At 34.8% G+C, this 25,158-nt stretch overlaps 2 protein-coding genes and 1 long non-coding RNA gene across 3 annotated transcripts; 1 reads left to right on the top strand and 2 right to left on the bottom strand.

The window, feature by feature from the left end:
* Positions 1 to 2,377: 2,377 nt before the first annotated feature.
* Positions 2,378 to 11,009, bottom strand: LOC125145141. The gene is made up of 2 exons (XR_007143454.1): positions 10,372 to 11,009; positions 2,378 to 5,591 (listed from the first exon to the last, which is right to left on the bottom strand). It is a non-coding gene; the product is annotated as an uncharacterized LOC125145141 (long non-coding RNA).
* LOC113643930 (signaling lymphocytic activation molecule-like) lies at positions 3,671 to 8,451 on the top strand. Its single transcript, XM_047815923.1, has 6 exons — positions 3,671 to 3,808; positions 5,469 to 5,804; positions 6,623 to 6,907; positions 7,866 to 7,982; positions 8,079 to 8,146; positions 8,240 to 8,451. Exons 1-6 carry the CDS (start codon positions 3,751 to 3,753, stop codon positions 8,315 to 8,317), a joined length of 942 nt encoding a protein of 313 aa, XP_047671879.1. The 5' UTR covers positions 3,671 to 3,750; the 3' UTR covers positions 8,318 to 8,451.
* A 6,266-nt stretch (positions 11,010 to 17,275) lies between the features above and the next one.
* LOC113643923 lies at positions 17,276 to 20,980 on the bottom strand. The gene is made up of 6 exons (XM_027148371.2): positions 20,929 to 20,980; positions 20,394 to 20,445; positions 19,533 to 19,907; positions 18,739 to 19,080; positions 17,823 to 17,908; positions 17,276 to 17,386 (listed from the first exon to the last, which is right to left on the bottom strand). The coding sequence occupies exons 2-6, from the start codon at positions 20,425 to 20,427 to the stop codon at positions 17,276 to 17,278; spliced, it is 948 nt and encodes a 315-aa protein (XP_027004172.2). The 5' UTR covers positions 20,428 to 20,445; positions 20,929 to 20,980.
* Between the last annotated feature and the right edge of the window lie 4,178 nt (positions 20,981 to 25,158).

The raw sequence follows: 25,158 nt of genomic DNA, 5'->3' as shown, positions 1-25,158 counted from the left end.
ACATAATCAAACAAAACTCGACAAATTCTACACAAATCCCCCCAAACATCATTCAGGAGAAACCCAGTGAAAATTCCATAAAATGGAGTGAAAGAGGAAGAAACTGTAGAAAGCACCAAGACTCTGAGTCTTTCTACCTGGTTGTGTGGATCATGAGTTTATAAGAAGCAGAAGTTACTGGTCGTGATGAGGACTGAATCTAGCAGGACATTCAGTCAGTAGAACTGGAGTTTTGTGTGCAGTCAGATATAAAGCTGAATGTTCTGTGGTACGTTAAGACTCTGTTGTTAAAGCAATCTTCTGCTTTCAGCTTGTCCTGACCTGCTCTTCCTGACACTCTGGGCTTTGTGTCTAAATGCCATACACATTACACTACAGTAGATGAGATAAAGTGATAATCTGTCTCAGCTCCACAACCTACAGACATCCATTATGGAGTCTGAAGCTTGACCATGTGATTTCTCTTCTCTCATATAGAATTTAATATGAACAAGAAACTTTGTAGAACTTAGATTGAAGCTTCTCTGAAGATTGTCTTCTGTGATTCTTCCTCATTTCTAGAACAGTTTCATTCCCCACAGTTAAAATGCTGCATCTCTGTAAACACTGCAGCTCCACATGAACAGACTTGTTTAGTGAGAATCTTCATCTCCCGCCTTTTTACAACGACATTCTATACAATTCTGTAAAATCCAGTCCTTATGACCAGTAAACCACATGAACCAGGTTTTCGGCTACGGCTCATGTTTCCTGTTACTGAACAATTCTATTAGAGAATGTGAATTGTTTAAAGGTGATTTTGAGAAGCAGCAGATGATTTAAATATTTATTATTTGCAAAAAAACAAATTAGGATTAGATTCGTGTAAAGCTGGTGGTTATATGAGGAAGATCAGACAGACTAGAAAACCACATCACTGCCCTCTGGCCAGATGTGTTGGCTGATGTGTCACATGGTGGTGTTACTCGGCACAGAATTGTTTTGTGTTCATTTTTGTTTAAAGTGTTTATTATCTTGTTCTTTTACAATTCTGAATAAAATCATTTTTGGGTAGATCGTGTGACTCATTTCTTTAATTCTAACATGAACATATTAAGCCCAGACCCACAGTGAGGCTTACAGTCAGAACAGCGTGTTAGTGCAGGAACATTACAAACCGAAAGTACGAGACTGATGATGGGAAACGTTCTCTCAACATGTTCCAGCTTGTTGTTTGGAAAACAAGAAACAGGTGAAAAGACCCAGCCGTTGTCTGTAAGTGACTCAGTCATTGTTTATCCACACACACATCTGCTGGACCATTTTCAGAAGAAAAGCCATACAGATGTAGAGTTAAACAGCTATGGAGCTTCACCTACAGTATAAAACCTGAGGGTCTCAGACTCCTGCATGAAGAGAGAGAATCTTACAGGATCTGGTCATGCACTAGTGATGTAATAACACTGTGTTTTCTGTGTAAGTAAAATACTTGAGCTCATCTTCTGAACCTAAATCGCATGTTAATGTGGCTCTCTGTAAAAAGGTGTTTATTCTGCTTCTATTATTCATTAGAAATGAAAAAAGACAAACCACAAAAACCAAGAAGTGAAATTTGTGCATGGAAAAACAACCCGAAGCAGTTCCTGATCTCTGACGACAAGGCGAGATAAACGTGGACCAAATAGAATGAAAGATTCAGAGTCTAATCCACTTAAAGACTCGCTCCACCTCATGACCCTCCATCCAGTTACTTTGTTCTCTAGTTGTGAACTGAACTCATAACTAGTTCTCTAGGTAATCTCAGCTGACTACAGTTATGTGTCCCTCCTTACAGAACCCTGGATATTCTGCTGCAGTGTGTTTTCATCACTTCCACACACACAGGCTTTTAGTTCACTGAGACATTTGATATGTTAGTTGTATTGATTTGGGAAATGGAGAGATGGTGCATTAGGTTCTCCAGCATGCCAGGAATCACAGAGGAAATGAACAGTGAGATCTCCAATACTCAGCTGATGTTTCACAAAGATTACTGACAACTCTTCATTATCCCCATCTTTATAAAGCACAAAAACATGTTGTAATCATTAGGAGAGAAAAAAGATGACAAACTGTGACATTTGTTATAGTTACTGCAGAAGTTTGTGGTTGGTTCAGTGTTCATCTCTCCGTCTCACACACACAGTAAAGGGGAAGTGGTGATGGACCACCAGACTGCAAAAATCACCAGCTTTATTCTTTAACACGTGACCTGTGAAGATCTGAAATTTCCCCTGAAATGATCCATCTGTTCATTCTACACAAGTCTTCATGTGTTTATTGAGAACCAATAGAATTGTTTTTTTCTCATTGCTTTCATTTTAAAATATCACATATAAAAATGAAGCGTGATCAGAGATTATGTAAAAAGTTTTTTATTAAATGTTTACAAGCGTGAGCCTGATAGTTCATGTTATATTACAGACTGAAGTGAAAATGACACGTTACCTGAATATAATGTAACGTCTAATCCAGTCCAGTGTTGAACTTCCTACAACAGACTCCATAAATAATTACTGACAATCGATAAATCCTAAAAAACACCACACATGTATTTAAAGTACAAAGATAAAGGTCTGTTCTACACACTGACACATTAATGCTGCTGATTCCCATCAAAAGCAGAAATTCAGTGGAACCACAACATCTGTTTGTTCAGTTCATCACTAACATGTTCAAATGAACTGAGTTACACTTTAAAGTCTTGGTATTAATGTTGATTGATCTGATAAAGACTTCTGACTTTGTGTAAATGAACTTTACAGGAAAAGCTCAAACCCGGTTCTTTTAATCGTTTCATCTGTGTGGTGATTGATCTGGGTCACAGCTCTTGTAGATTATTTTTATATAGAGGTTTTCATGACACAACAACAACAACACACAGTCCTCAGGATAAAAACACAGATTAACTAGTACACACACACACACACACACACACACACACACACACACACACACACACACACACACACACACACACACACACACAGAGTCCTGTTACAATCCCAGTCAGAACTGATCTCATCGTTAGTCTTTAGATCACATCTTTGATGTGGATCATTTCTCACAGCTGATTTAAATTTACATGGAAAAAACCCAGAACCAGTTCATTTTAAATGCAAATGACTTCCAACCACAAGAGTTTAAAAAGATTGATGTAAACTGGAGTTTATGATGCAGACTGATGACTAAATGTGAGACACTGAAGGCTCTGAACATTTACCTTCTTCTACATAACACAAGGTGTTTATACTGTAGAGTTCACACTGCATGTGTCCACTGGATTTATGTCACCTGTTATTGTTGACCAATTAGAGGGAAAAACACTTATCTTTTAACTACAAAACACTTATTTATACATTTAACACTGATATAATATTACAGACTTATAAATTAATTAAATTAATTTTTTATTTAGTTTAGAGAAAAAAATTATATATATAATCATTTCGTCCATTTGTATTATAACACATCAGAATCAGCATTAAATCCATGTGAAAACAGTTAAAATGTGTTTAACTCTGAGGGGAAACTGTAGTGAACATGTTTAGACAGGAGGAGCTTCTGCGCTAATGGATGTGCGTAAAGACGCTAAACTAACAGTGTCGGAAAACCGTGAAACCTTCATCATGGCTCTTATCTGAAAATGTTCATTAACTTCTTCTCTGACTCTGATGTGCAGGACGACGGGAAAATGTTTTGTCTGAGAAACGCTTACTGTGGACTAAAAACATGGTGACCATTTTAGCAGGAAAGTGGATTCTCCGGTCTGTTCTCCTCCTATTGTGCTGTAAGTTTACTCCTTTACTGCAAACACAACACACTGGAGCTGTAAATATATAGAAAGAGAATTCAGGAAGAAAGAGTTCAGTGGATATTTAATCAAATCCCCTTCAGCTGTTCTCTAACAGAAGGATGATTGTGAAAGTCATTTTTAATAGTTAGTGTGTTGGGTGTGATGAATTTTCCTCAGTGTTGAGCTGAACACTGATACAGCAGTTGTGTGTTAGATCACGTTTCACACCACGTTAACTTTTCACACAAAGACACAAACACAGGAACTTTTATTTGGTTTGTGTTACAGACTCTGAATAAATACTAAACCTTCATATTTATTCTCACTGATCTGGAGACTCTACAACACTGTTAGAACTTTTCTTATAATAAATGTTGTGTTTACTTTTCATTTATTTAAGGACCATAATTAAGAAACACTGCTGTACTTTAATCAGAGTCTAGAGTGAGTTTTAAAAGCACACATTAATGTACTGAAGGAGTTTTCTGGATGATTTCAGTCCAGTTTAATATCTTTAGCAGATAAAATAATGTTTACAGTTTAAGTGTTTTGGCTGTTTAATAAAGACTTAATGTGGTTATTGATTTCATATTGTTAAGGCTATAAATCCATGGTGTAATTATTGTGCTGATCTGTGATGATGATGATGATGATGATGATGATGATAAATCCTTGTTTCATTTTTGAATAAAAATAACTTTAAATTTACAGTCTTGCAAAAGTATTTACCCCCATGGAATTGGTCAGGTTTGTGAGAATTACACATAATAAATGAATCTATTTTTCCTTTCAGTATTTTCCTTGCACTCGTGTTCTCTTACAGTCTATTTTCAGTCACAATTAATTATTGATGCCAAAATGTCTCAAAGCTCAGGTGAAAGATATTGTTTTAACCAGAAAACATTTTACCTAAATTTGTCTTTCACCTCTGAAATATTAAAACAGCTCTAATTTTCTGAATAAAAACCACTTTTATTGAGTTTCCATTGAAGACACAGTCAGTCTGAGTGAAAGAAGTGAAAATGAAGGAGCTTTCTAAGAAAGAACAAAAGATCAGTTAATAGGATGGAACAGGGTGTAAAATTATATCCAAATGGTTGGACATCCCACTGAGGTCAGTAGTGAGGAAGTGGAAGCTACATCCACACCACATACACAAGCATTATCTAGACAAGGACTGTGATGGAGGCCAACAGTGAGGCCAAAGTCACCCTGAAGGAGTTAGGATGTCAAAACTGAAGAAAGAATGAATTTTTAGAATAAAAACCTTCAGTCTGCTTAGATAAACCCAGATATTTGGACATTTCTCCTTTTAGCAGAACAAATGTCCCAAAACAAATAAATGATTTTTTTTTTATTAAAATGTACTTTATCATTAAAATCTCATGATATTTTAAGGGAGTGAATACTTTTGCAATGCAGCGTATACCATAATATACCATATCTGGTCTTAGATGCACTACTGTAGTAAATAATATATTTTCTACGGAACAAATCTGATTCTATGAAATGTAAGGTTTGTGCATTTTCAGGTCTAAATGCAGCATCATCTGCACTCACAGATCTGTATCACAGTGTAGTTTTAATGCACTTCATGTGATGAGGATGTGATGATGTTTGTGAGTGAAATGATGAAGCTGAATCTGTGATGCAGGTTTACTGTGTGAAGCTGGAGACGAGACGGTCACACTGCAGGAAGTGGAAGGAACCACTATAACTCTCCATACTGGGATAACTGGGATTCAGAGGGATGCTCATATAGTTTGGTTTTATGGACCTGAGAAAGCAAAGAAAAAAATATTGAACAGTCAGGTGTTTAAAGGAGAAATTGTTACAGACATCAGTGAGAGATTTAAAGAGCGACTGCAGCTGGACAGAATCAGTGGAGCTTTAACCATCAGGAACATCAGCAGAACTGATTCTGGAGTTTATTTATTACACGTCATCACTGAACATCTCTCATTTAGGACTTTCAGTGTCAGTGTTTATGGTGAGTAAAAGTGTTTCATGTCTCCTTCATGTCCGTGTTTATTCTGAACTTCAATATAAAACGTCCAATCAGAGCTCAGTCAAGTCAAAATGCATCATTAAATTATTTAAAATAAATCTCAGAAATAATTAGACTTTTATTTTCCTGATTATCAGAATAAATATTCACCATGAAGAAACAAGTCATTATATATTTAATCCAATCAAAGAAAAAACCTGGACATGAGAACAAGCCTGAAATATCCTGAAACTATCAGCCACTGAGATTCTACCCACATTAACATGAGTTATTGTCTGAAACCTAACCAGCTTCTGGTGTCTGTCACTGAAGAACTCTGGAGGCTTCAGCTGTAACATTTCAGTAAAACTTTACTCTAATACATTCATGTTTCTATCATAACAGCTCATTCACTGGGACGTGTACAGAGGATAAACATACAGGCAAAATAATCACAGGGAAATCAATATTACTAAATAATTATAATCACAAGGAATAAGTGAGACTGTAAATTGGGAAACTGAAATAAAACAATTCTCAGAATCACATTAAGGACAATGAGCAAGAGTTCAAAAGGAAAAAGCAAGGAATATATATGACTTATTATTAATGAAATAAAAACACAGAAGATGTGAAGATATTAGAGGAATTAACCAATGATGTGTCAGGGGCGGAGTCAGATCTCAAACCAAAACAATTAAACACACACACACACACACACACACACACACACACACACACACACACACACACACACACACACACACACACACACAATTGTGTTTCTAATCCATTCAACTATAATGTGTTTGTGTTTTTAGCTCCAGTATCAACTCCAGTAATAAATCGAAGAGGAAACCGGAGTGTGATTTCCACAGAGTCGTGTTTCCTCTTGTGTTCTGTGGAGAATGGAGAAGATGTGAAGTTATCCTGGTACAGAGAGAATGAGAGAATCTCCATCACCAATAACACAGATCTCAGTGTTCCCCTCAAGCTCCAACTTCAAATACAACACAATGACATTAACACTTACATCTGTGTGTCTGCAAACCCTGTCAGCAATAAAACAACTTCTCTCATCATCACACAGCTCTGTCATGTCTCAGGTACGTCAGTGAGTCTAAATTCATTACTGAACATCTGTCTGGTTAATGAAAAGTCATTTAAAACACATCGAGGATTCACATTTCACTGACTGCACTGGAATATTAATGGAATATTAATGGAATATGAATCCAGTGTAGCGTCATGTTACAGGTTTCTCATGGATTTGAGGGAAAATCTAAATAACATGAACTTTGTGTCTGATGTAGATCTGCTGATATGATCATATAATATTTCTGTCATTAAAGGTGCGGTGTGATGTTTGAAAGCCAATGTTGACATTTGAAACCACCAAAACAAACACACCCCTAAAGTGGGTGTCACCCCTGTATTGATAGCTCCACCTACATATACATACGTAACCCAGGCAACTATAATGGCGGAACCTGCTGGGGCAGATGGCCGAGGGGATATTTTTATCAATAAATGAACACAATGAGTAATACTGTGGTAATACAAATGTGTTTTTGTAGTACTGTGTGTTGTACCGTGAAAGGTTTAGCTTTGTTTCATGCGGAAGATGGCGTTCAACACCTAGATCCCGAGGCAGAGCTAACGACATATTGACAAGACACGCCCCTTTCTGCTCATTGGCTACACATTTGTTTTGTTTGTCGGCCCAACTCAGTTTTATGAATCATTTTTCAAACTTTGTGCACTGCACCTTTAATTATTACCACAGGACACTATTCTGAGTTAGTTTGAGAATCACACCATCATTTTATTTCATTTTACTGTTCTGTAACATTTACACAGTTACATAATAGATTTGTTTATTTACATTTTGTTTATTTATGTTTTAGTGGCATTTTATTAGAAAACCTAAATATTGTGAAGCACATTATCTTTCTTCAGGTTTCATGACATATTTTGGTCTTATAACTCAGCTGTAGTCTTATGTCTGTGTCATAGAGAGAAAATAAATTCACTACATTTATGATTATATTTCAATCTTTACAGATAAATTTGATCCTTTATCTTCACTGCTTCCTGCTCTGATATCTGCTGGACTTTTTGTGTTATTAATTATAATATTAATAATTTTGTGGATTCGGTTGAAAAAGAAAAAAACACAAGGCAAGTAATGAATCTTTCTGTTCATGTGTTTAGTTCAGTTTTTCTATTTGTTCAGTTCAGTAACATTTAATCTGATAAATTTTGCTTTATTTCCAGAAAATCCTGATGAACTGACTTACGCTGATGTGAATATTAAAGCTCACAGTGCAGAGAGAGATAAAGAGGTAAAGTTGTGGGGAAAATAATTTGGTATAAAATCACAGGAGTGATAAAGTCTCCTCCTGATTCAGATAGTGAAATATACTGCTGTGTTACAGGAAGAAAACTCCACAGTAACGGATGTTGATGTAGAGAGAGTCCCTGTGGTGTATGCAGATGTGAAGAGATCCAAATAATACAACATCACATAATATATTCTTATTATATCATTTCTTTTACATACTTCTGTTCACAAATCTCCACAGTTTGTTTCATGTTCCACATTTTCAGTGTGTAGATTCTGTACAATACCATTAAAGCGTGAACTCGGTTGTGTTTTCCATCTTTTAGTGAGTATTTGAGTCGAGAGCTTGATGTGATTACAGGAAGTAGATTTCAGAGTCGTTAACTGAGTCGTGTCTGAACGAGTATTTCTGTTTGTCTCGTCTCATTCTATTTACAAACTCATTAATCCCTTTGAACTGAGCTGAGAAACCCTGTAGCAGTTAGGACGTGTCTTCAGGGATCACAGTCTAATAGCTTCACATTTACATGCTCTGACTAGCGGCATTAAAGTGAACAAAGAACCGAATGTTAAACTTAAAGCTAAAAACCAGCTTCAGTGAATCAGCAGCTTCAGTTTTCCAGCTTCAGTGTTTACGCTTCTCACGTTACAGCCGTATTGTTCAGATCAGATCCATGATACAGAGCTGTGTGTTAGAGGAGTGTGTGGGACTGGTACTAAACCCCACCCAGTTACACTGTTTATTACTAAACTGGAACCCAGATCATGATAAGTCATGTAGTGCAGATGAATGAATAAACACAGTAAATGTATTTAGAGCTAAAGCACAGAGCTGTGAACAGAAACAGAAGAAAACTAACAGACAAACTGCAGAGTAAAGCAGAAAAACCCTGAAAACAAAACATCATCCTGTTAAAGCTCCTGACAGAGAGAGAGAGAGAAAGATCTAGAAGATAGAGTTAGTGTTAGTGTTGTCGTTTATTTGCTCATCACATTAACATGTGTGCTGTAGTTCCTGAAAAACCTGATAGTCTGATCTTCTTCCTGGATCACGACTTGTTCTGGTTTAATGTGTGGAGCTCAAACAGCTTCATAATAGTAAAGGACAGAAAATGTAGAGTGAGAAAGAAGAAGGATAGAAAGAGATGTGTGTGTGTGTGTGTGTGTGTGTGTGTGTGTGTGTGTGTGTGTGTGTGTGTGTGTGTGTGGTGTATTTTTTGCTTTTTTAAATAAAAAATTAAACTTAAACCTATAAGACTGTAAACGTTGTTTCTTTAAAAGACAATACATTAATTCTGGCTTATTTCAGTGATAATAAACACACACACAGACACACAGCAGTTCATCATTACTTTAGTTTGTTCATTTTAGCTCACACAGATCTGTTCCCTGGTTTTAAAGGGCGTTGTCCTGGAATTACATTATAAATTATATCTATTACACACAACTCTGCCCCCTGCTGTTCATATACAGTACTGAGAAAAGAAATACTAGGTTTTATTACTGACACAAACAAATATTAAAAAACATAGACCATAAAACCAAAAAAACCAGCTCACACAGATCTGTTCCCTGTTTTTTTTTTTTTGAACTTCTCCAAGACCCAGAAAACCTGAGGGAACTGATCCAGGTTTAAAGACTTAAACTGAGTTTAGTTTATTTTTGTTTACTGTTATTTTATTATTATTTTTATTTATTTATTAAACATTTTATTATATTTGAAGCCTTTTGCACAATACTGTAGTCTATTAATGTTACAGAGATAAAAGAATAAATATCAAATCTGATCATTTAAAACAATCAGCCAACAACAATCTCGTTCTTTTACTGTCACCTGAATAAATATTTTTATATAAACTGTTTTTACCAAACCATAAGACAAGAACTGATCTCCAAGAGCTTTTAACAGGATCTAACTTTTCTTTTCTTAATATTAGTTAAACACAAAACCACTAATAATGTGTCATGTCATTTATAAAAGATATTAATATTTACTAGTTTTGTATTTTAATCACAGAATCATAAAGAGATGTGATAAAGTGTCAGGATAATAAAATTATCTCAATAAATAAGAATCTATTCAGATATCAGCTACTAAACATGTATATTATTATCAGGATTTTCCTTTTCATCTCTGTACATTTAAATAGAGCATTAAACAGTTTAAAGAAGGTGAATAATGTGATTTTCAGTGAGAAGAGAAAGTTGACGGAAAGTTTCTCTTACCGTAAAGAGCTCAGTAAAGTGTCCGGGTCTGATGATGACGATGTCCTTTTAAAACACATCCACATGAGGACAAATATATTGACATGGTCAACAATTAGCATTGTTCTCTAGCAGAAAATCAGGTTACAGGAATGTTTCTAATGGTTTATCAACATTACTTTCATTCTGTTTGACCTACAGGAGCCGCAGCCTGCATTCTTCTAATGGTGGACATGAAGGAAGTGAATAGTTTTTGTCTCTACGTGGGGCGGTGCGATAACCTGACGAAGACGTGACGATGACACTGACGCTTTCGAGCTGATTTACATTTTCAATCCAAATTCTTTACAGACCGAAAACACTAGACATCATCGATGTGAGTCCTACCTGTGTAGAAAGTTCCTGCAGGTAAATCAGTTCTCTTTCAGAAGCCTGAGTGTAAAACCAGGAAGATGTTTCATCACATCACACAGGAAACATCCTGGACATTTAAAAGGACTTGATCAGATATTCTGAATATAAAGATGGAATTTCAGGATGAAAAAGGATTAAAGTACAGATTAAGCAGTGAGACACACAGTCCTGAGCTCAGAACTGATGAGAAAAGGTCACTATCCTGATCCATTTCCATAAATTTGTGTAGTAGATCACATGAGGGATAAAACTGACATTCAGTAAAACAATGTCTTATTCACTTCTCCATTCTCACATTTAACACTTTCACAATGGAGAGAGTTTTATATTACTGATGGGTTTCATCTCTCATATGATAACCAGTGTGGACAAGTGCAGAAGATAAAGAACATCATCTTTAAACATCTTTTAATATCTTTTTTTTATAAATAAAAGTACATTTTGGCTTTTATTCATGTTTAAATGGAAGTATTTTATCTTCCAGACTAAAAGTTGTTGATTTCTGTATAATGAGGAATCAACTTTAACTTAATCTCCACATTACAGAAGAGAGAGAGAGTTAATGTTGTGATCTGGAGTGTGTTCACTGTGAGATTTGACTTCCAGGAACAGTGTGTGTATAAAACACAAAATAAGAGAAGTGTGAACACTATCACAGGAAGTGTTTATGTTAAAATGATGACCACATGCTGGTTAAATCATTAAAACCCAATGAATGACAACAATAAATCTTGTGTGTGAATGTTATTTAATTTAATCACACTAAAATTAATAGAGAATTGAATGAAGAACTGATTTAATGTTAAACTTACATTTTAAAAGTTAAACCCACTTTATATCCACTGAGCTCCAGAGGACTATTAAATAAATCAATGACAGGTTTCAGTCATAACCATTAAATGACGTCTGCACTGATTGTTCTGAAGAAGAAAATCAGGTCTCAGGTGTCTAAAACTGACATCCAGCATTTTTTCCATTCTTTTGAACTGAGGTGTAGATTTACAAATGGTTCTGTACACAAGACAAACCTGTGATTGTTATCTAATATAGTTTACTGTGTAAACCAAATGTCAAATACACAATGTTTATTTATCTAGAATTTCATAGCTTCAGGTAGAATGAATATTAACTGTTTAATCAAATTGTCTACAGGAAAAAAATAATGGAACAAATTATTAATAAACTAAAGCCTTCTGTGTTTTGTTTAAAGTGAATTGGTGTTCATTTGCTGTGTGCGCCCTCTTGTGGCTAAAGTCTTTAACATACTTGTCTTATCTGTTTCCCTTCGACCCTATTTCTTACCAAGAGAGTTCCCCCAGATATTTATCAAGCTCGTGTACATTCACCCGAGAGCTAATGCTGACTCTGCAAACCGAATCATTGTTAAAATTGTGCAAAGGCTTCAAGGGATCTTGCCGGACACCCCTTATGGGTGATTTTAATAACTGTAATATGGAGACGTCTCTGTGTGGTTTTTATCAGTATGTAACCTGTTTTACACACTATTAGCTGCACAGATTGGGATGTGTTTACTGATGCTTGTGCGGATTTAGATGAATTTACAGAGACGGTGTCAGCTTATATTACGTTTTGTGAAGATTTTGTTATTCCCAAAGAAATAGCCATTTATCAGAATAATAAACCATGGGTCACTAAATCGGTTAAAAATACAATTATTCAGAAAAATATTTGTTTTAATCAAGGTGATGTGACTCAGTATAAGGTATTAAAAAAACAAGTTAAAAAATAACTATAAATGGCAAGGCATAATTATAAGGCCAAAGAGGAGGATATGCTAAAAACTGGGAATTCACGTTCTGCATGGGAGGGGGTGAAATCCATGATGGGGATGAATTCCAAAAGACGTAATATTTTTCTTAATGGGAAGCTTGATTTTGATCTCTCTAATGATCTGAATGTTTTTTATAATCGTTTTAATAGTCATGATTTTAGTCAGGAATTGGTGGTGTTTAATAAGCTGCCCCGGAACAGAATAGGGTAAATGTTGACAAGGATATGGTTTTAAAATTTTTTCGAGGTGTAAGAGAGAGGAAAAGTCCTGGCCTGGATGGTATTGGGGCCATATTCTTAGGAATTGTGCAGAACAACTTGCAGATATTTTTTGTTTTATTTGTAAAATGTCATTGAGTCTCCATAAGGTTCCCTGTCTTTGGAAAGAGTCTATTATCGTACCTGTTAAATGAGTACAGGCCAGTAGCACTTACTTCTCGTATAATGAAAACATTTGAGAGGATTGTGAAGGACACACTTTTGACCATGGTACAGGCAAATCTAGATCCGCTTCAGTTTGCCTATAGGTCAGGCAGGGGTGTTGATGATGCGATACGTGCTCTATTAAACATGATTTTGGCACACCATGAGGGTGCAAAAACATTTGCACGTTTGGTTTTTATTGATTTTTCATCAGCCTTTAATTGTATCCAACCTCATATCCGAGTTGGAAGGTTAAAGAGTGTTCATAATATTGATTTTGGATTGATACATTGGCTGATGGATCTCTTAACCAATAGGTCTCAGTGTGTGAAGGTGAACAGTGTTTTTTCTGATGTACTTTTTTCCCTCTACTGGGTCACCACAAGGGTGTGTGTGTGTGTTCTTTCACCTCTTTTATTTGTGCTTTATACTGTACTAATGAGTGTTGTATGCAACTTGAGAGGCGCCATATCATTAAGTTTGCTGATCATTCAGTGATCGTTTCCCTCCTTGATAATGATGATCCTGTTCACGGTTCTGTATTGGTAGATTTTATTGATTGGTGTAAACTGTCCTTTTTGGACATTAATGCATTAAAAACTAAAGAGATGATTGTAGATTTTGGGAAGAATCGTAGAGCCATCTATCCTGGGGTTGTTAATGATCATGCTGTTGAGATTGTACATAATTTTAAATATCTTGGTACTATAATAGATGATAATTTGACTTTTGGGGCTCATGTGGATGCTGTTTGTAAAAAAGTTCACCAGCGTATGTATTATTTACGGAAACTCGGTGGTTGTAAAGTGGATAGCACTTTTATGAAGATGTTTTATTCTTGTTTTATTGAGTCAGTTATTACTTTTACATTTGTGTGTTGGTATGGATCCCTTAATCTGAAAAATAGAAATAGACTTCAGGGTATTGATAAAGTGTGTGGTAAGATTGTCGAAGTAACCTGATTGATTTAAACAGTTTGCATAAAGCAAGGACTCTGAGAGGCCCAATTAATGTTAAGAGATTCCAGCCATCCCTTAGAGAATCTTTTTATGTTGTTACCTTCTTCACGTAGATATTCTTTACCGCATTGCAGGACAAATAGATTATTTTGTACCAGTTGCTATTGGGTTTATATAAATACTTAATAATAAATACTTAATAATTTATTTTTTATTTCCCTCTATACTGTGTTGTTGTGTGTTTGGGATTGTATGGATTCCGGTCGCTGTAAAACAAATTGCCCCTCGGGGATAATAAAGTTAACATAACTTGCTAAATCTGAATGGGAGTCCAGTCCAAAACTTAATTCCCTTAAAGAAGTTTGATATTATAATTACTGAAGACACACAAAAATGAATGAAAGTTGGTTAAAGTAAGACAGAATACATGTGTATGAATGAGAGGGAGGGAAGAAGAACAGTAAGGTTACAGGAGTCTGAGGTCAAGAAGGTGCAAAAGTTTGGAAAAGTGTGGAAATTTCCGAGGTGAAGAGGTGAGTACAGGTGTGTTGGAGTAGGTGAAGAAAAGTGTCAGGAGTATTAGAAGGAGATATTCCCCTATATATCCCTATATGTTCCCAAATATATATATATATTTCTCCATACATTCCCCTATATATACACCCCTTTATATAACCCCTATATGTTATATATAGGGCATTTTATCCCCTATACATTCCATATACTGTCAGGTCCATAAATATTGGGACACTGACACAATTCTAACATTTTTGGCTCTATATACCACCACAATGGATTTGGAGTGAAACGAACAAGTTGTGCTTTAATTGTAGACTGTCAGCTTTAATTTGAGGGCATTTACATCCAAATCAAGTGAACGGTGTAGGAATACAGCGGAATACAGGTTACAGTCAATTACAGCCTGAAGTCTGGAACACATAGACATCACCAGACACTGGGTTTCATCCCTGGTGATGCTCTGCCAGGCCTCTACTGCAACTATCTTCAGTTCCTGCTTGTTCTTGAGGCATTTCCCTTCAGTTTGACTTGGCCATTGCATAAAAGTCCAATTTCCCCTTAAAAAACTCTTTCAGTATATTACTGCCACATTCATGCTGTTGATAAATTGTTTGTTTGTGATCCCTGAGTTTGGACATGTTTTTTTACCTTCTCACTAACACTAGTGTCATATTTTTTTTGTTTCCGGTTACACAGCATGTGACTAGAAAGAGCTAGAAGATTTTACACATTTTTAAAAGTTTACATTTAACAGCATCATAAAAAATTATAACAAATCTTCTACTTAATATGGAACAGTTTGATGAGAGAAACACTGAACTAAAATGTATTGATTTATAGTTATATTATGTTGAGTTTTCCTGTCAGAAAGCTAACCGCTAGTCCACAGCTGTCTCTGGTAATGTGGACATTAATATGTATTTAATAATGTTAGCACTAATAGTGTCTCCTTTTGTTTACGGGTTTGTTTTTGTTTTTCACATGCTTTAATCGAGAATGATAAATTATTATTGTTTTAGTTTAACATTAACAATTAAGGAACTTATTTGAATATTTCGGGCGCTCTGATTGGTCAGCGAAGGTCCTTCACTTACGTCACTTACCATCGCGCGGAAATGACGTCACACAATCACGCTGTAAGCAGTTATTGTAATTCATTCATTCATTCATTCATTTTCTACCGCTTTATCCGAACTTCATTTTTATGGCGCTTTTAACAATTTCCCATTTTCTCAAAACAGCTTTACAGAAGTATGGAAACAGAAGAGAGAGAATAAAAGAAATACATATATTCCTCCTCCTCTTCTTCTTCTTCTTCTTCTTCTTCTTCTTCTTCTTCTTCTTCTTCTTATTATTATTATTATTATTATTATTATAAATTATAAATAAGAAAAATATGAAAAATATAAATAAAAATAAACAAAATAATTCATACTAAACTAAACTAAAGTTTAAAATTAATAAAAATACTACATATAAAGTAAAATATATAAAGTATAATACAATTATTTTAACTGTATAACTTTTGGTGAATTTGTAACTAGGAGCATTATAGTACAGTTATGAAACAAACTTGGGGATCTCATGTGTTAGCTGTAAAGATTCAATAACGTTAACTAAGAAAAACTCTCCCTCATTAAATTTTAGATAATCAGCATATTATTATGAGACAACCCTAAACACTGTGTTTTTTCTGTACAATGCACTGAAAAAACACAGTTTTTAGTGTTTTCTCATCTACACGTAATACAAATCCACAGAATTGTATACACACATTCAGCTTTGCGTCTGCAGTGTTGTGCAATTAATTAAATATTTTGTAAAACTGGTGAAAACAATATTGTGTAAAACTGGTGTAAATATTGTGTAAAACTGGTGCTGATGGTAAGTCTGATTATACAACTGATTTGTAGTTTTTTAGTTAGTTAATGTAATAAAAACTATGAACAGTATCATCTGAATATTAATTAAATACCATCTCCTTAAGTTTTTTGGATGTTTTTTTCATGTGGAAATGAATATTTGCTCTATGACAAAACTGTACCAAAGAAATTTCAGTAATTTATGAACTGTTCCTATTAGAAAATGATCATATATTACAGTTTATCTGTGAGCTATGAAGTATGAAGTGAGAGTCTTATATATTTTCATAGCAGAGACCAGGTGAAAGGGTGACAGTTACTGGGTGCAAATATTAAATAATTCATTAATTTCCAACAATAAAAAATAAAGAAAGAAACGACTGTAGCACAATTTTTGACCAACCAGTTCTTGGTTTGTGTTCTGCTCCCAACATGTAATTAAAGTGTGTATTGCACATAAAGCATTGAAATGATACAGATGTGATTTCACCACACACAGAAATGATAACATTTCCTAAGTAAATTAATCGAATCACTCTTGAAACAATGCTCAGTTGACAGATTTTTTATTTATTGACATAACCAGCTACAAATAAATAATAACATTAAGTGGTAGAAAATGAATGAATGAATGAATGAATGAATGAATGAATGAATCATTTTAGCACCTATTATTAAAAAGTGACATAAAATGTAATTTTATTTTATTTAATGATATTTACTGCATTCGTTCTCAGAATGTACAGGTCCCTCTTCCAGAATATATATATAAATTATCTATCGACCTACAAAAACATCACGACACAATAATGTAGTTATAATTAAATCTATTCAAATAAAGCAATTACACAATCATAACCAGTTACACTGAACTAAATTTTCTAGCTTCATTTAGATTTGTTTGACATTATTATATTTTTAGAGTAAAGGTTATGTTAGAGAGTGAGCATTTAGTCATTACAGACCATCTTTATTTTCCTTGTTGAATATGTTTCCATCTGATTGCAACCTCCAGTTAACTGTGATGTTCTCCATTGCCATGCCATTTTCTTTCATCTTCTGTTTCACCTGAAAAAAACAGATTTCTATTAGACAGAATATTGTAATTCTATATTCAGTGAACAATTAGGATTTTTTGAGCAGTATTATTATTTTTGTTTAGATTAGTATTTGTGTTGTTATTGTTATAAGAGCCATGAGGGCTCCCTCTGCTGCAGCAAATCCTCTGCAGGCCAGCAGAGGGAGCCTTCATGGCTCTCATAACAGTTATAGTATTTAGTGATACAATAACAAAGTTTTCTTTTTTTTCTCTTCATCATCAAATTCCTGAGTAGTAAATCTCAGTAGTGGTAGTGCCTTAGTATGTGCCTTAGTGAGAAGACACTTCATAATAAAAGCCTGCAGTCTCATTATTATTATTATTATTATTATTATTATTATTATTATTATTATTATTATTATTATTATTATATATTTGTTATGGATAATGTACTGTGAGACTCACCTTCTCCAAAATGGATGACTGATCTAACACACTCCCATCAGTCTTCACCTGCAGCCTCACTATCTGCTGATGCTTCACTGGTGGAGCTTTGGAGCGAGCACACACACACACACACACACACACACACACACACACACACACACACACACACACACACACACACACACACACACACACACACATTCATCATTTTAAAAGTACAGGTTTATTTTAATCATATTACAATAGATGATGTAATATTAAATTTAATTCAAGTTTATTTGTATAGTGCTTTTAACAATTGACATTGTCTCAAAGCAGCTTTACGGAACATAAACATAAAAGAAAAGGTTAATATAAAGAATAATATCAAGATTAATATAATACAAAATACAAGATTAATATTAGATATATTTAAATGTGTATGTATTAATCCCCAATGAGCAAGTCTGAGGTGACTCAGGTGACTGTGGGGAGGAAAAACTCCCAGATGGTAAAGGAAGAAACCTTGAGAGGAACCAGACTCAAAGGGGAACCTCATCCTCATTATGACAAAATGTATGATGAAGACAAAATAATAATAATAATAATTTGATCAGTGTTTTAGAATCATAGAATCTTAAGTCTGTAACCTAGTGAACCAGAGTTAATATTCAATGATAGACACTTGAAAGCACTTTATGTTGCTCTGGAAAAGAACGTCTGCTAAAAGCTGTAAATGTAAATGTATATTTATTATTTATAATAAAGTTCAATCTATACTGCATCAAGCTTATTTGTGTGACACATTTGAGAAATAAAACAACAGAAATCTCCTTTTTCCTGTTGTTCATTTTGTGCCGTGAACTAGGTGATGGAAAGCTAAAGTCATAACGATGGTACTGCTTTTCCTGATAAATATTTTTTGTATTAGCAAAAGCAATTACAAAGTACTCACTGGAGTGACAATAGAAAGCATATTGATTGGTGCAGGTTTCGTCACTGATCAGTCCGAGAGCGAACACTCCGCAATTCTGTGTGCCAAATAGATTATCTGGCTGGAAAAGCGCCCATGGAATGTTTGAAGCTTTGGTCCCATCTATCCAAGTCCAAGTGCCCCTATACAGGCCAAACCAAAAACTTGTAAAGATTATCACTTTGTTCTTTAAAGCGTTGTTGTCCATTGAGTTGGTTGCACTGGCCAAATCAGTGTGAAATGTTCTGCAGAAAGCCTGAGCTCCAAACCAGTTCAGAAGAGGAAGGGGATAGGAGATGAATCTGCCCCCACCAATGATTCTAGCTGTGAAATAGTAATAATAATAAAAAAAGATTACTTATATGACAATATGTATAAATGACAATATAAATAAACAAAAACTGAACATTTCTGCTCAACATTTTTACACTTCCCAGATTAACAAATAGACAGCTATATCATAGCCGGTCACATGAGACCTACAGTACTATAAACTGCCAAACTGCCATAAACAGTTACATTTAGACATTTATATTAATGTCTTAAAGAAAAACATCCATGAGAGTGAAAAATACTTAAATACTGTTGATGTTAATAATAATGTTAATAAGAAGGTAAAGTTACACCTTAGGTGTCCCAAGCGTAGTACTGCACCTGGGCAATTTTAATAAACTAGCTTAAATCCTAAATTTAATTTAATAAATTGTTGCAAATCTAGTCAACAAAGGAAATGTAAAGCATTTGAAACAAAGGAAATGTAAATAATTGTTACTCACAATCGTAGCAGATAAATGGTTTCAGATCTGTGCACGGAAGATCCACCCAGTATCCAGTCCATTGAATTGCAGCACATTTTGCAAACCCACTCGCAGGCTCAGATTGCCAGTTGATCAGGGTTGTATTCTTCAGTGGGAGGTCAGTATAAGACCAAAGCCAGTCGTCGACGTTGTTATACAGTCCGATCCAGGCAGGAAAAATCATAAAATGTCTCAGTGCTTCTGCTGCTATTCTTAACCAGTCATTTACACTTTCGATTGCATCCAGGTCATTATATACAGTTCTGCAGTAATTCTGTGCCCCTGAATGGGTCATTGGTGTCTGGATCAGATGGTACGCGTGAGGGACACTGGACAGGGTGATTGGCACAATACCTGTTGGCAGTAGTGTATTATTTTATTCAGACAGAGCGCTTGCGTCACAATGATGCTCTACACTTCCCTACAGACATTTCCCATTTTTAAACAGGATGAGCAGAGAATAGACAAAAATGATAAATCCATGTCGCTGCTGCTATAGACAGGTATATACATACATACATACATACATACATACATACATACATACATACATACATATTTATATATAATCATCAAAATAGCCCTGCTAACATATCTCAGCAAGGACAAATGTCTTTTCATTCGTGGCAATTCAGCAAATATTTTTTTGTATTACATTCAAATTATTTTATTGTGAAAAATTTATCTTATTTTAAATATTTTTTTTTAAATGAATCACAATTTAGAAGACCATTTTAAGCTGAAAGGTAGTATATGTGTGTGTTGAAATAGGCTTTATGGTCTTATTTGTTTTAATATCAGAATTAGAAATATGATAACTTTTGATGAAAATCAACTCACCGATGAGACACAAAAGTAAAAGATTTAGCTTCATGATGGACAAGTACTGTACCTGTGGGAGTAAAAAAAAAAAAAAAACAACAGGTTTGCAGTTTAATTATGTTATTAATGCAGTTAAGAAACAGAAAACTGAATAATTAGCTCTTAAAAAGTTTAAATATTTTTTACATAAATATGTGTGTCTTAATTTGCCAGCAATATAAAATTAAGAGTGACATATAATATAAAGTATATATTTAAAGTACAACTACGTATTAATAATATAACTCGAGTACACAGCACAGTTATTGTAAAAAACAAAACAAAAAACTTTCCTTTAGTAATTAATGTCATCTGCTGCTTACAGTTTTTAACATGTACCATTAATACTTTTAAAGGTGCCAGTGGGAAATTTGCACCCCCCAATTCTTATTTTTTTACAACACTCCTAATCGCTGTAGATCTTTCTTATAATATAAGCACATGATTAAACTGTAAGCAGGTTAAAAACTAGCGAATAACCAAAATGAGATTTTTAAATGATGAGTTCTCATACCTGTGAACGGAAGATTTCAAGTCTGTTGCTTCTTTTTGTTTCTGATCTTTGCTGTCAGCGTCTGACTTTGTATAAGTCTTGGCTTGGGCGTGCACACTTGAAATTTCTGATTTCTTATGCAAACTTTTCTTGAGCATCCACAGAGATGAAAGAATGGCAGGAATTTACAGTGTGGAAAACCTATTTGCATAGGGTATGAGTCTGCTTATTTAAACAAAAGTAGAACATGGAAATAGCCATTGATTGTCCTTAGCCTACCTTTGATATCATCAGACAAGCAGGCTCTGTAGGTATAAGGGCTATGACAGGAGAGTGACTATGAAAATGGGAATGACAGGTTTTATACTGATGTGTGAGTCTTGATTTTAGATCCATGACCTCATCCTGCATTTCTAAAATTCTGAATCCTGCTTTAGATGTTCTGTAACCCCTTACAGTTAACTACTCATCTTTTGCACTCAGCTAACTGAGCATGTGTCTGACCTAATGTGTATGGGATCCCCTTTACTCCGTAAGGAAGATATTATAAGGTAACTTTGAGTCTGTGTATGCATGTGAATCAATATATAGTCTGGTTTGAGTTTAGGTGACTTAATATTGTATTGTATATTATAATATTATATCGCATGTCTTTATTGTTCACCAAGGTGGATTTTTTTTCTTTGGCTCACCATCACTTAAAAATAAGAAAAACAAAAGGAACTGGAAAATATCACATAAAAACAAAGACAAATATCACATAAAAACATATCCATTAGAATATCACATTATCACATCACATCACAGTATCTCAAGTGTATCTCTACACTTGTTTTATCAATCGCTTGAGGAATTAAGAAATTTAATAGCATTGGGGATAAAAGACCTCTTAAACACGTATGTTAATAATGCATTAATGAATAATGCAAAAGGACATACAATGTCTCCTCCTTCTGGCTTCTAAAACCTTTCCTTTAAGTGTAATGTTTACAGAGAATCTTGCAGAAATGTAATTTAATTTACTTTAACCCTTGGGTAAGTATTCTCCCATTTTGGAACTTTTTAAAAGCTATGTTTGTCCGTTTGAACAGCAGCTTCCCTCAGAGATGTGGATCTCTCCAGTACTTTCAGACTTACCCTTGGCCTTATGGCTTTGTCTCTGTCTAATATTCTCTTTACCTGCTCTTTTAGTCTTTAGTCTTTTAGTGGACAGCTTTCTCCTGTCATAGTCATGGTCAAGCTTGAGATATTTTTATAATTGTTTAAATGATATATTTACTGGTGCACTGTGGGGTGTCATTGTTTGGGATGATGGTGACCTGATATATCTAAAAAAATAATAATAAAAAAGCTTTATCCCATGACAAAATGATGTTTATCTTCCTAGAACTTTCTTCCTGGTAAATTCTTTTAAAAGTTTCATTTGCATTGGGTTTCTTGCTGATATAAAGGTTCACAGAAATGTAGTTCATCATTAATAACATGATTTCTGTTCAAAAGGTGCAGATTTTGTTTTGTACATTATAGCATGAGCAACAAATAGTACGTCATCATGTAGACTCATTTTTGGGAACTTAGTCAATTAGCAAATCTTAACAAAAAGATATCACACAGAATGACATCCCATTTTATAATAGAATATAATAAATTAACACACATCTCAAAACAAATACAGGTAATAAATATGAAATTAGGACAGAAACATTAAGATACTGTGAAAAAATGACAATATATGAAAGGAATTTAGAGAGAGTTCTAAAATTTGCCTGCAAAGTTCTTTTACCCCAATTTGTTTTTTTTTGTTTTATTTTGTTTTTAATATTCAGTAGAAGACAATTTATAAATGCTTCGTCATTTCTTGAATTTTCCAGATCTCTGTTGAAACTTTTATTTGCATTGTGTTTGTCCAGGACTTGAAGGTTCTGGGGTAAATCAAATAAATGCAAATGGTCTTTTGACGTAGATGTAACATTGATGATCATCAAAGACATACCTGGTATTTAAAAAGAACTTTAGTCCTAAAGCTAAACTATGTGTATATATAAAGAGTAATGAAAGCTCAAGACAACATTTTGAGCGAGTTATGAAACCAAATAAACTTTGTTAATGCTTAAGTAAACTTTCACAATGTACTTGAGTGGTCAGGAATGTGGGATGGTTTGAATTTGTCTGCTTTTTAAATTCTTTATAATTAATAATTGTTATCTACATATGTATTAAATAATTTATGAACTGCTGTTAGAAAATGATATTTTGGGCCATATCAGCCTTAACTTGTATTTATATTGTAATTTAATGTCAATTAAATATTTGCATCAGCTTTCCTATCCTAAAGTGTATGCAGGGGAACTAGAGTCACTAGTTAGCCAAAATATTACATAATTTATTTATACAGAAGATTAATTTTTAAGTGAAGGCCTGTAGCACAATCTTAATCATAATATTTTTAAAATGATAAAACTACAATAGGAGCTACAGAGTATTGTAATTATAAAGTGACATATGTTTGATATGTTAAAGGTTCAGAATTGTGTTGTGATTATTTGAATACAATTTTTGGCCAAATACAAAGCAGCAGTGTTGGATTAACCAGCATTAGATTCACATGTAAGTTAAGTCTAATGACTCCTGTAATGTTTGTAATTATTTTAGATTCATGTAATTATTATACTTAAGGATTTATCACAGGAAATCCTCAACACTAAGGAAACAGCAAATGATGTGAAACTGAACAGCTCATAAACATTTTGGGATGGGGACAATGGTGGTTGTCTTGAGGCACGTAGGAACAACAGCGCTGCTCGGGGAAATGTTTAAGATATCAGTGAAGACATCCTCTAGCTGTTCTGTGCATTCACTGAGCACCCTGCCAGGAACGTTGTCTGGTACAGCAACCTTCTGTTGGTTAACTCTGAATAGAGATCTCCTCACATCGGCTGTGTATACGCGTACCTGATCGCTGTGGGGAGGGATAGTCTTCCTTGCCGTTACGTTGTTCCAAAATGTTTGAGTAAACAAGATCCAGCGTGTTTTCCCCTCTCATTGCAAAGTCCACTTACTGATGGAATTTAGGGAGCACTGACTTGCGATTTACATGATTGATATCTTCGCTGATGATAAACAGTCAGTCAGGGTGAACATTCTGCAGATTACTAATAGCCCCATAGAGTTCACAAAGAGCCCCATTAGCATTAGTGCTGGGGGGAATGTACACTCAATAATAGAAACCGTGGTGAATTCCTGCGGGAAATAAAAAGGCCTGTATCTAACAGTCACAAACTCCACTAAGGATGTAGGTAATAAATATGCACAAACAACCCCTGTGGATTGCGTCCAGCCATAATGTGGTCCACATTTTTAAAAATCTTTTTATGTTTGTTGTAATATCTCTACCAGAATATTTGGATGTCTAACCCATAGACATCTGGAAACCACTACCGGGTTTATGGACATTTACAGTACAGACCAAAAGTTTGGACACACCTTCCAAAAGTTTGGACACACCACCTTTTCAACAGGACAATGACCCCAAACACACCTCCAGGCTGTGAAAGGGCTATTTGACCATGAAGGAGAGTGATGGGGTGGTGCGCCAGATGACCTGGCCTCCACAGTCACCGGACCTGAACCCGATCGAGATGGTTTGGGGTGAGCTGGACCGCAGAGTGAAGGCTAAAGGGCCAACAAGTGCTAAGCATCTCTGGGAACTCCTTCAAGACCATTTCAGGTGACGACCTCTATTTTGAAGAACCTAGAATATGACATATTTTCAGTCGTTTCACTCTTTTTTGTTATGTACGTATATTCCACATGTGTTAATTCATAGTTTTGATGCCATCAGTGTGAATCTACAATTTTCATAGTCATGAAAATAAAGAAAACTCTTTGAATGAAAAGGTGTGTTGTCCAAACCTTTGGTCTGTACTGTAAGTGTTACACAGTGTTTCAACACAAATTATCATCAGTTTCACAGTTATATACCGAGTTTAAATGCTGTAGGTTAAAAAATGATTTGTTCAGTTTCTGATCTTGTTGGCATGAAGGTGAGCTTTAAGATGTTACAGGGCTGCACCCTCTAGGTCACTGTGGTGTACTTCAACACCATTTTCCACCAGTTTCAGCTTTATCTGCAGAAAAGCACAGGGTTTCTTTTCCTGCAGTTAAACACAAAAGCGCCACGGCAGACAAATGAAGTCGGCACACAAAGTGAGGCAATTAAGAATAGGCGTGGCCACATGTGGCATGTCTATG

This window comes from Tachysurus fulvidraco, chromosome 7 (genome assembly GCF_022655615.1).
Source record: "Tachysurus fulvidraco isolate hzauxx_2018 chromosome 7, HZAU_PFXX_2.0, whole genome shotgun sequence".
Lineage (NCBI taxonomy): Eukaryota > Metazoa > Chordata > Actinopteri > Siluriformes > Bagridae > Tachysurus > Tachysurus fulvidraco.
Note: the sequence above shows the minus strand (reverse complement) of the source record. Positions and strands in the feature narration are given on the sequence as shown.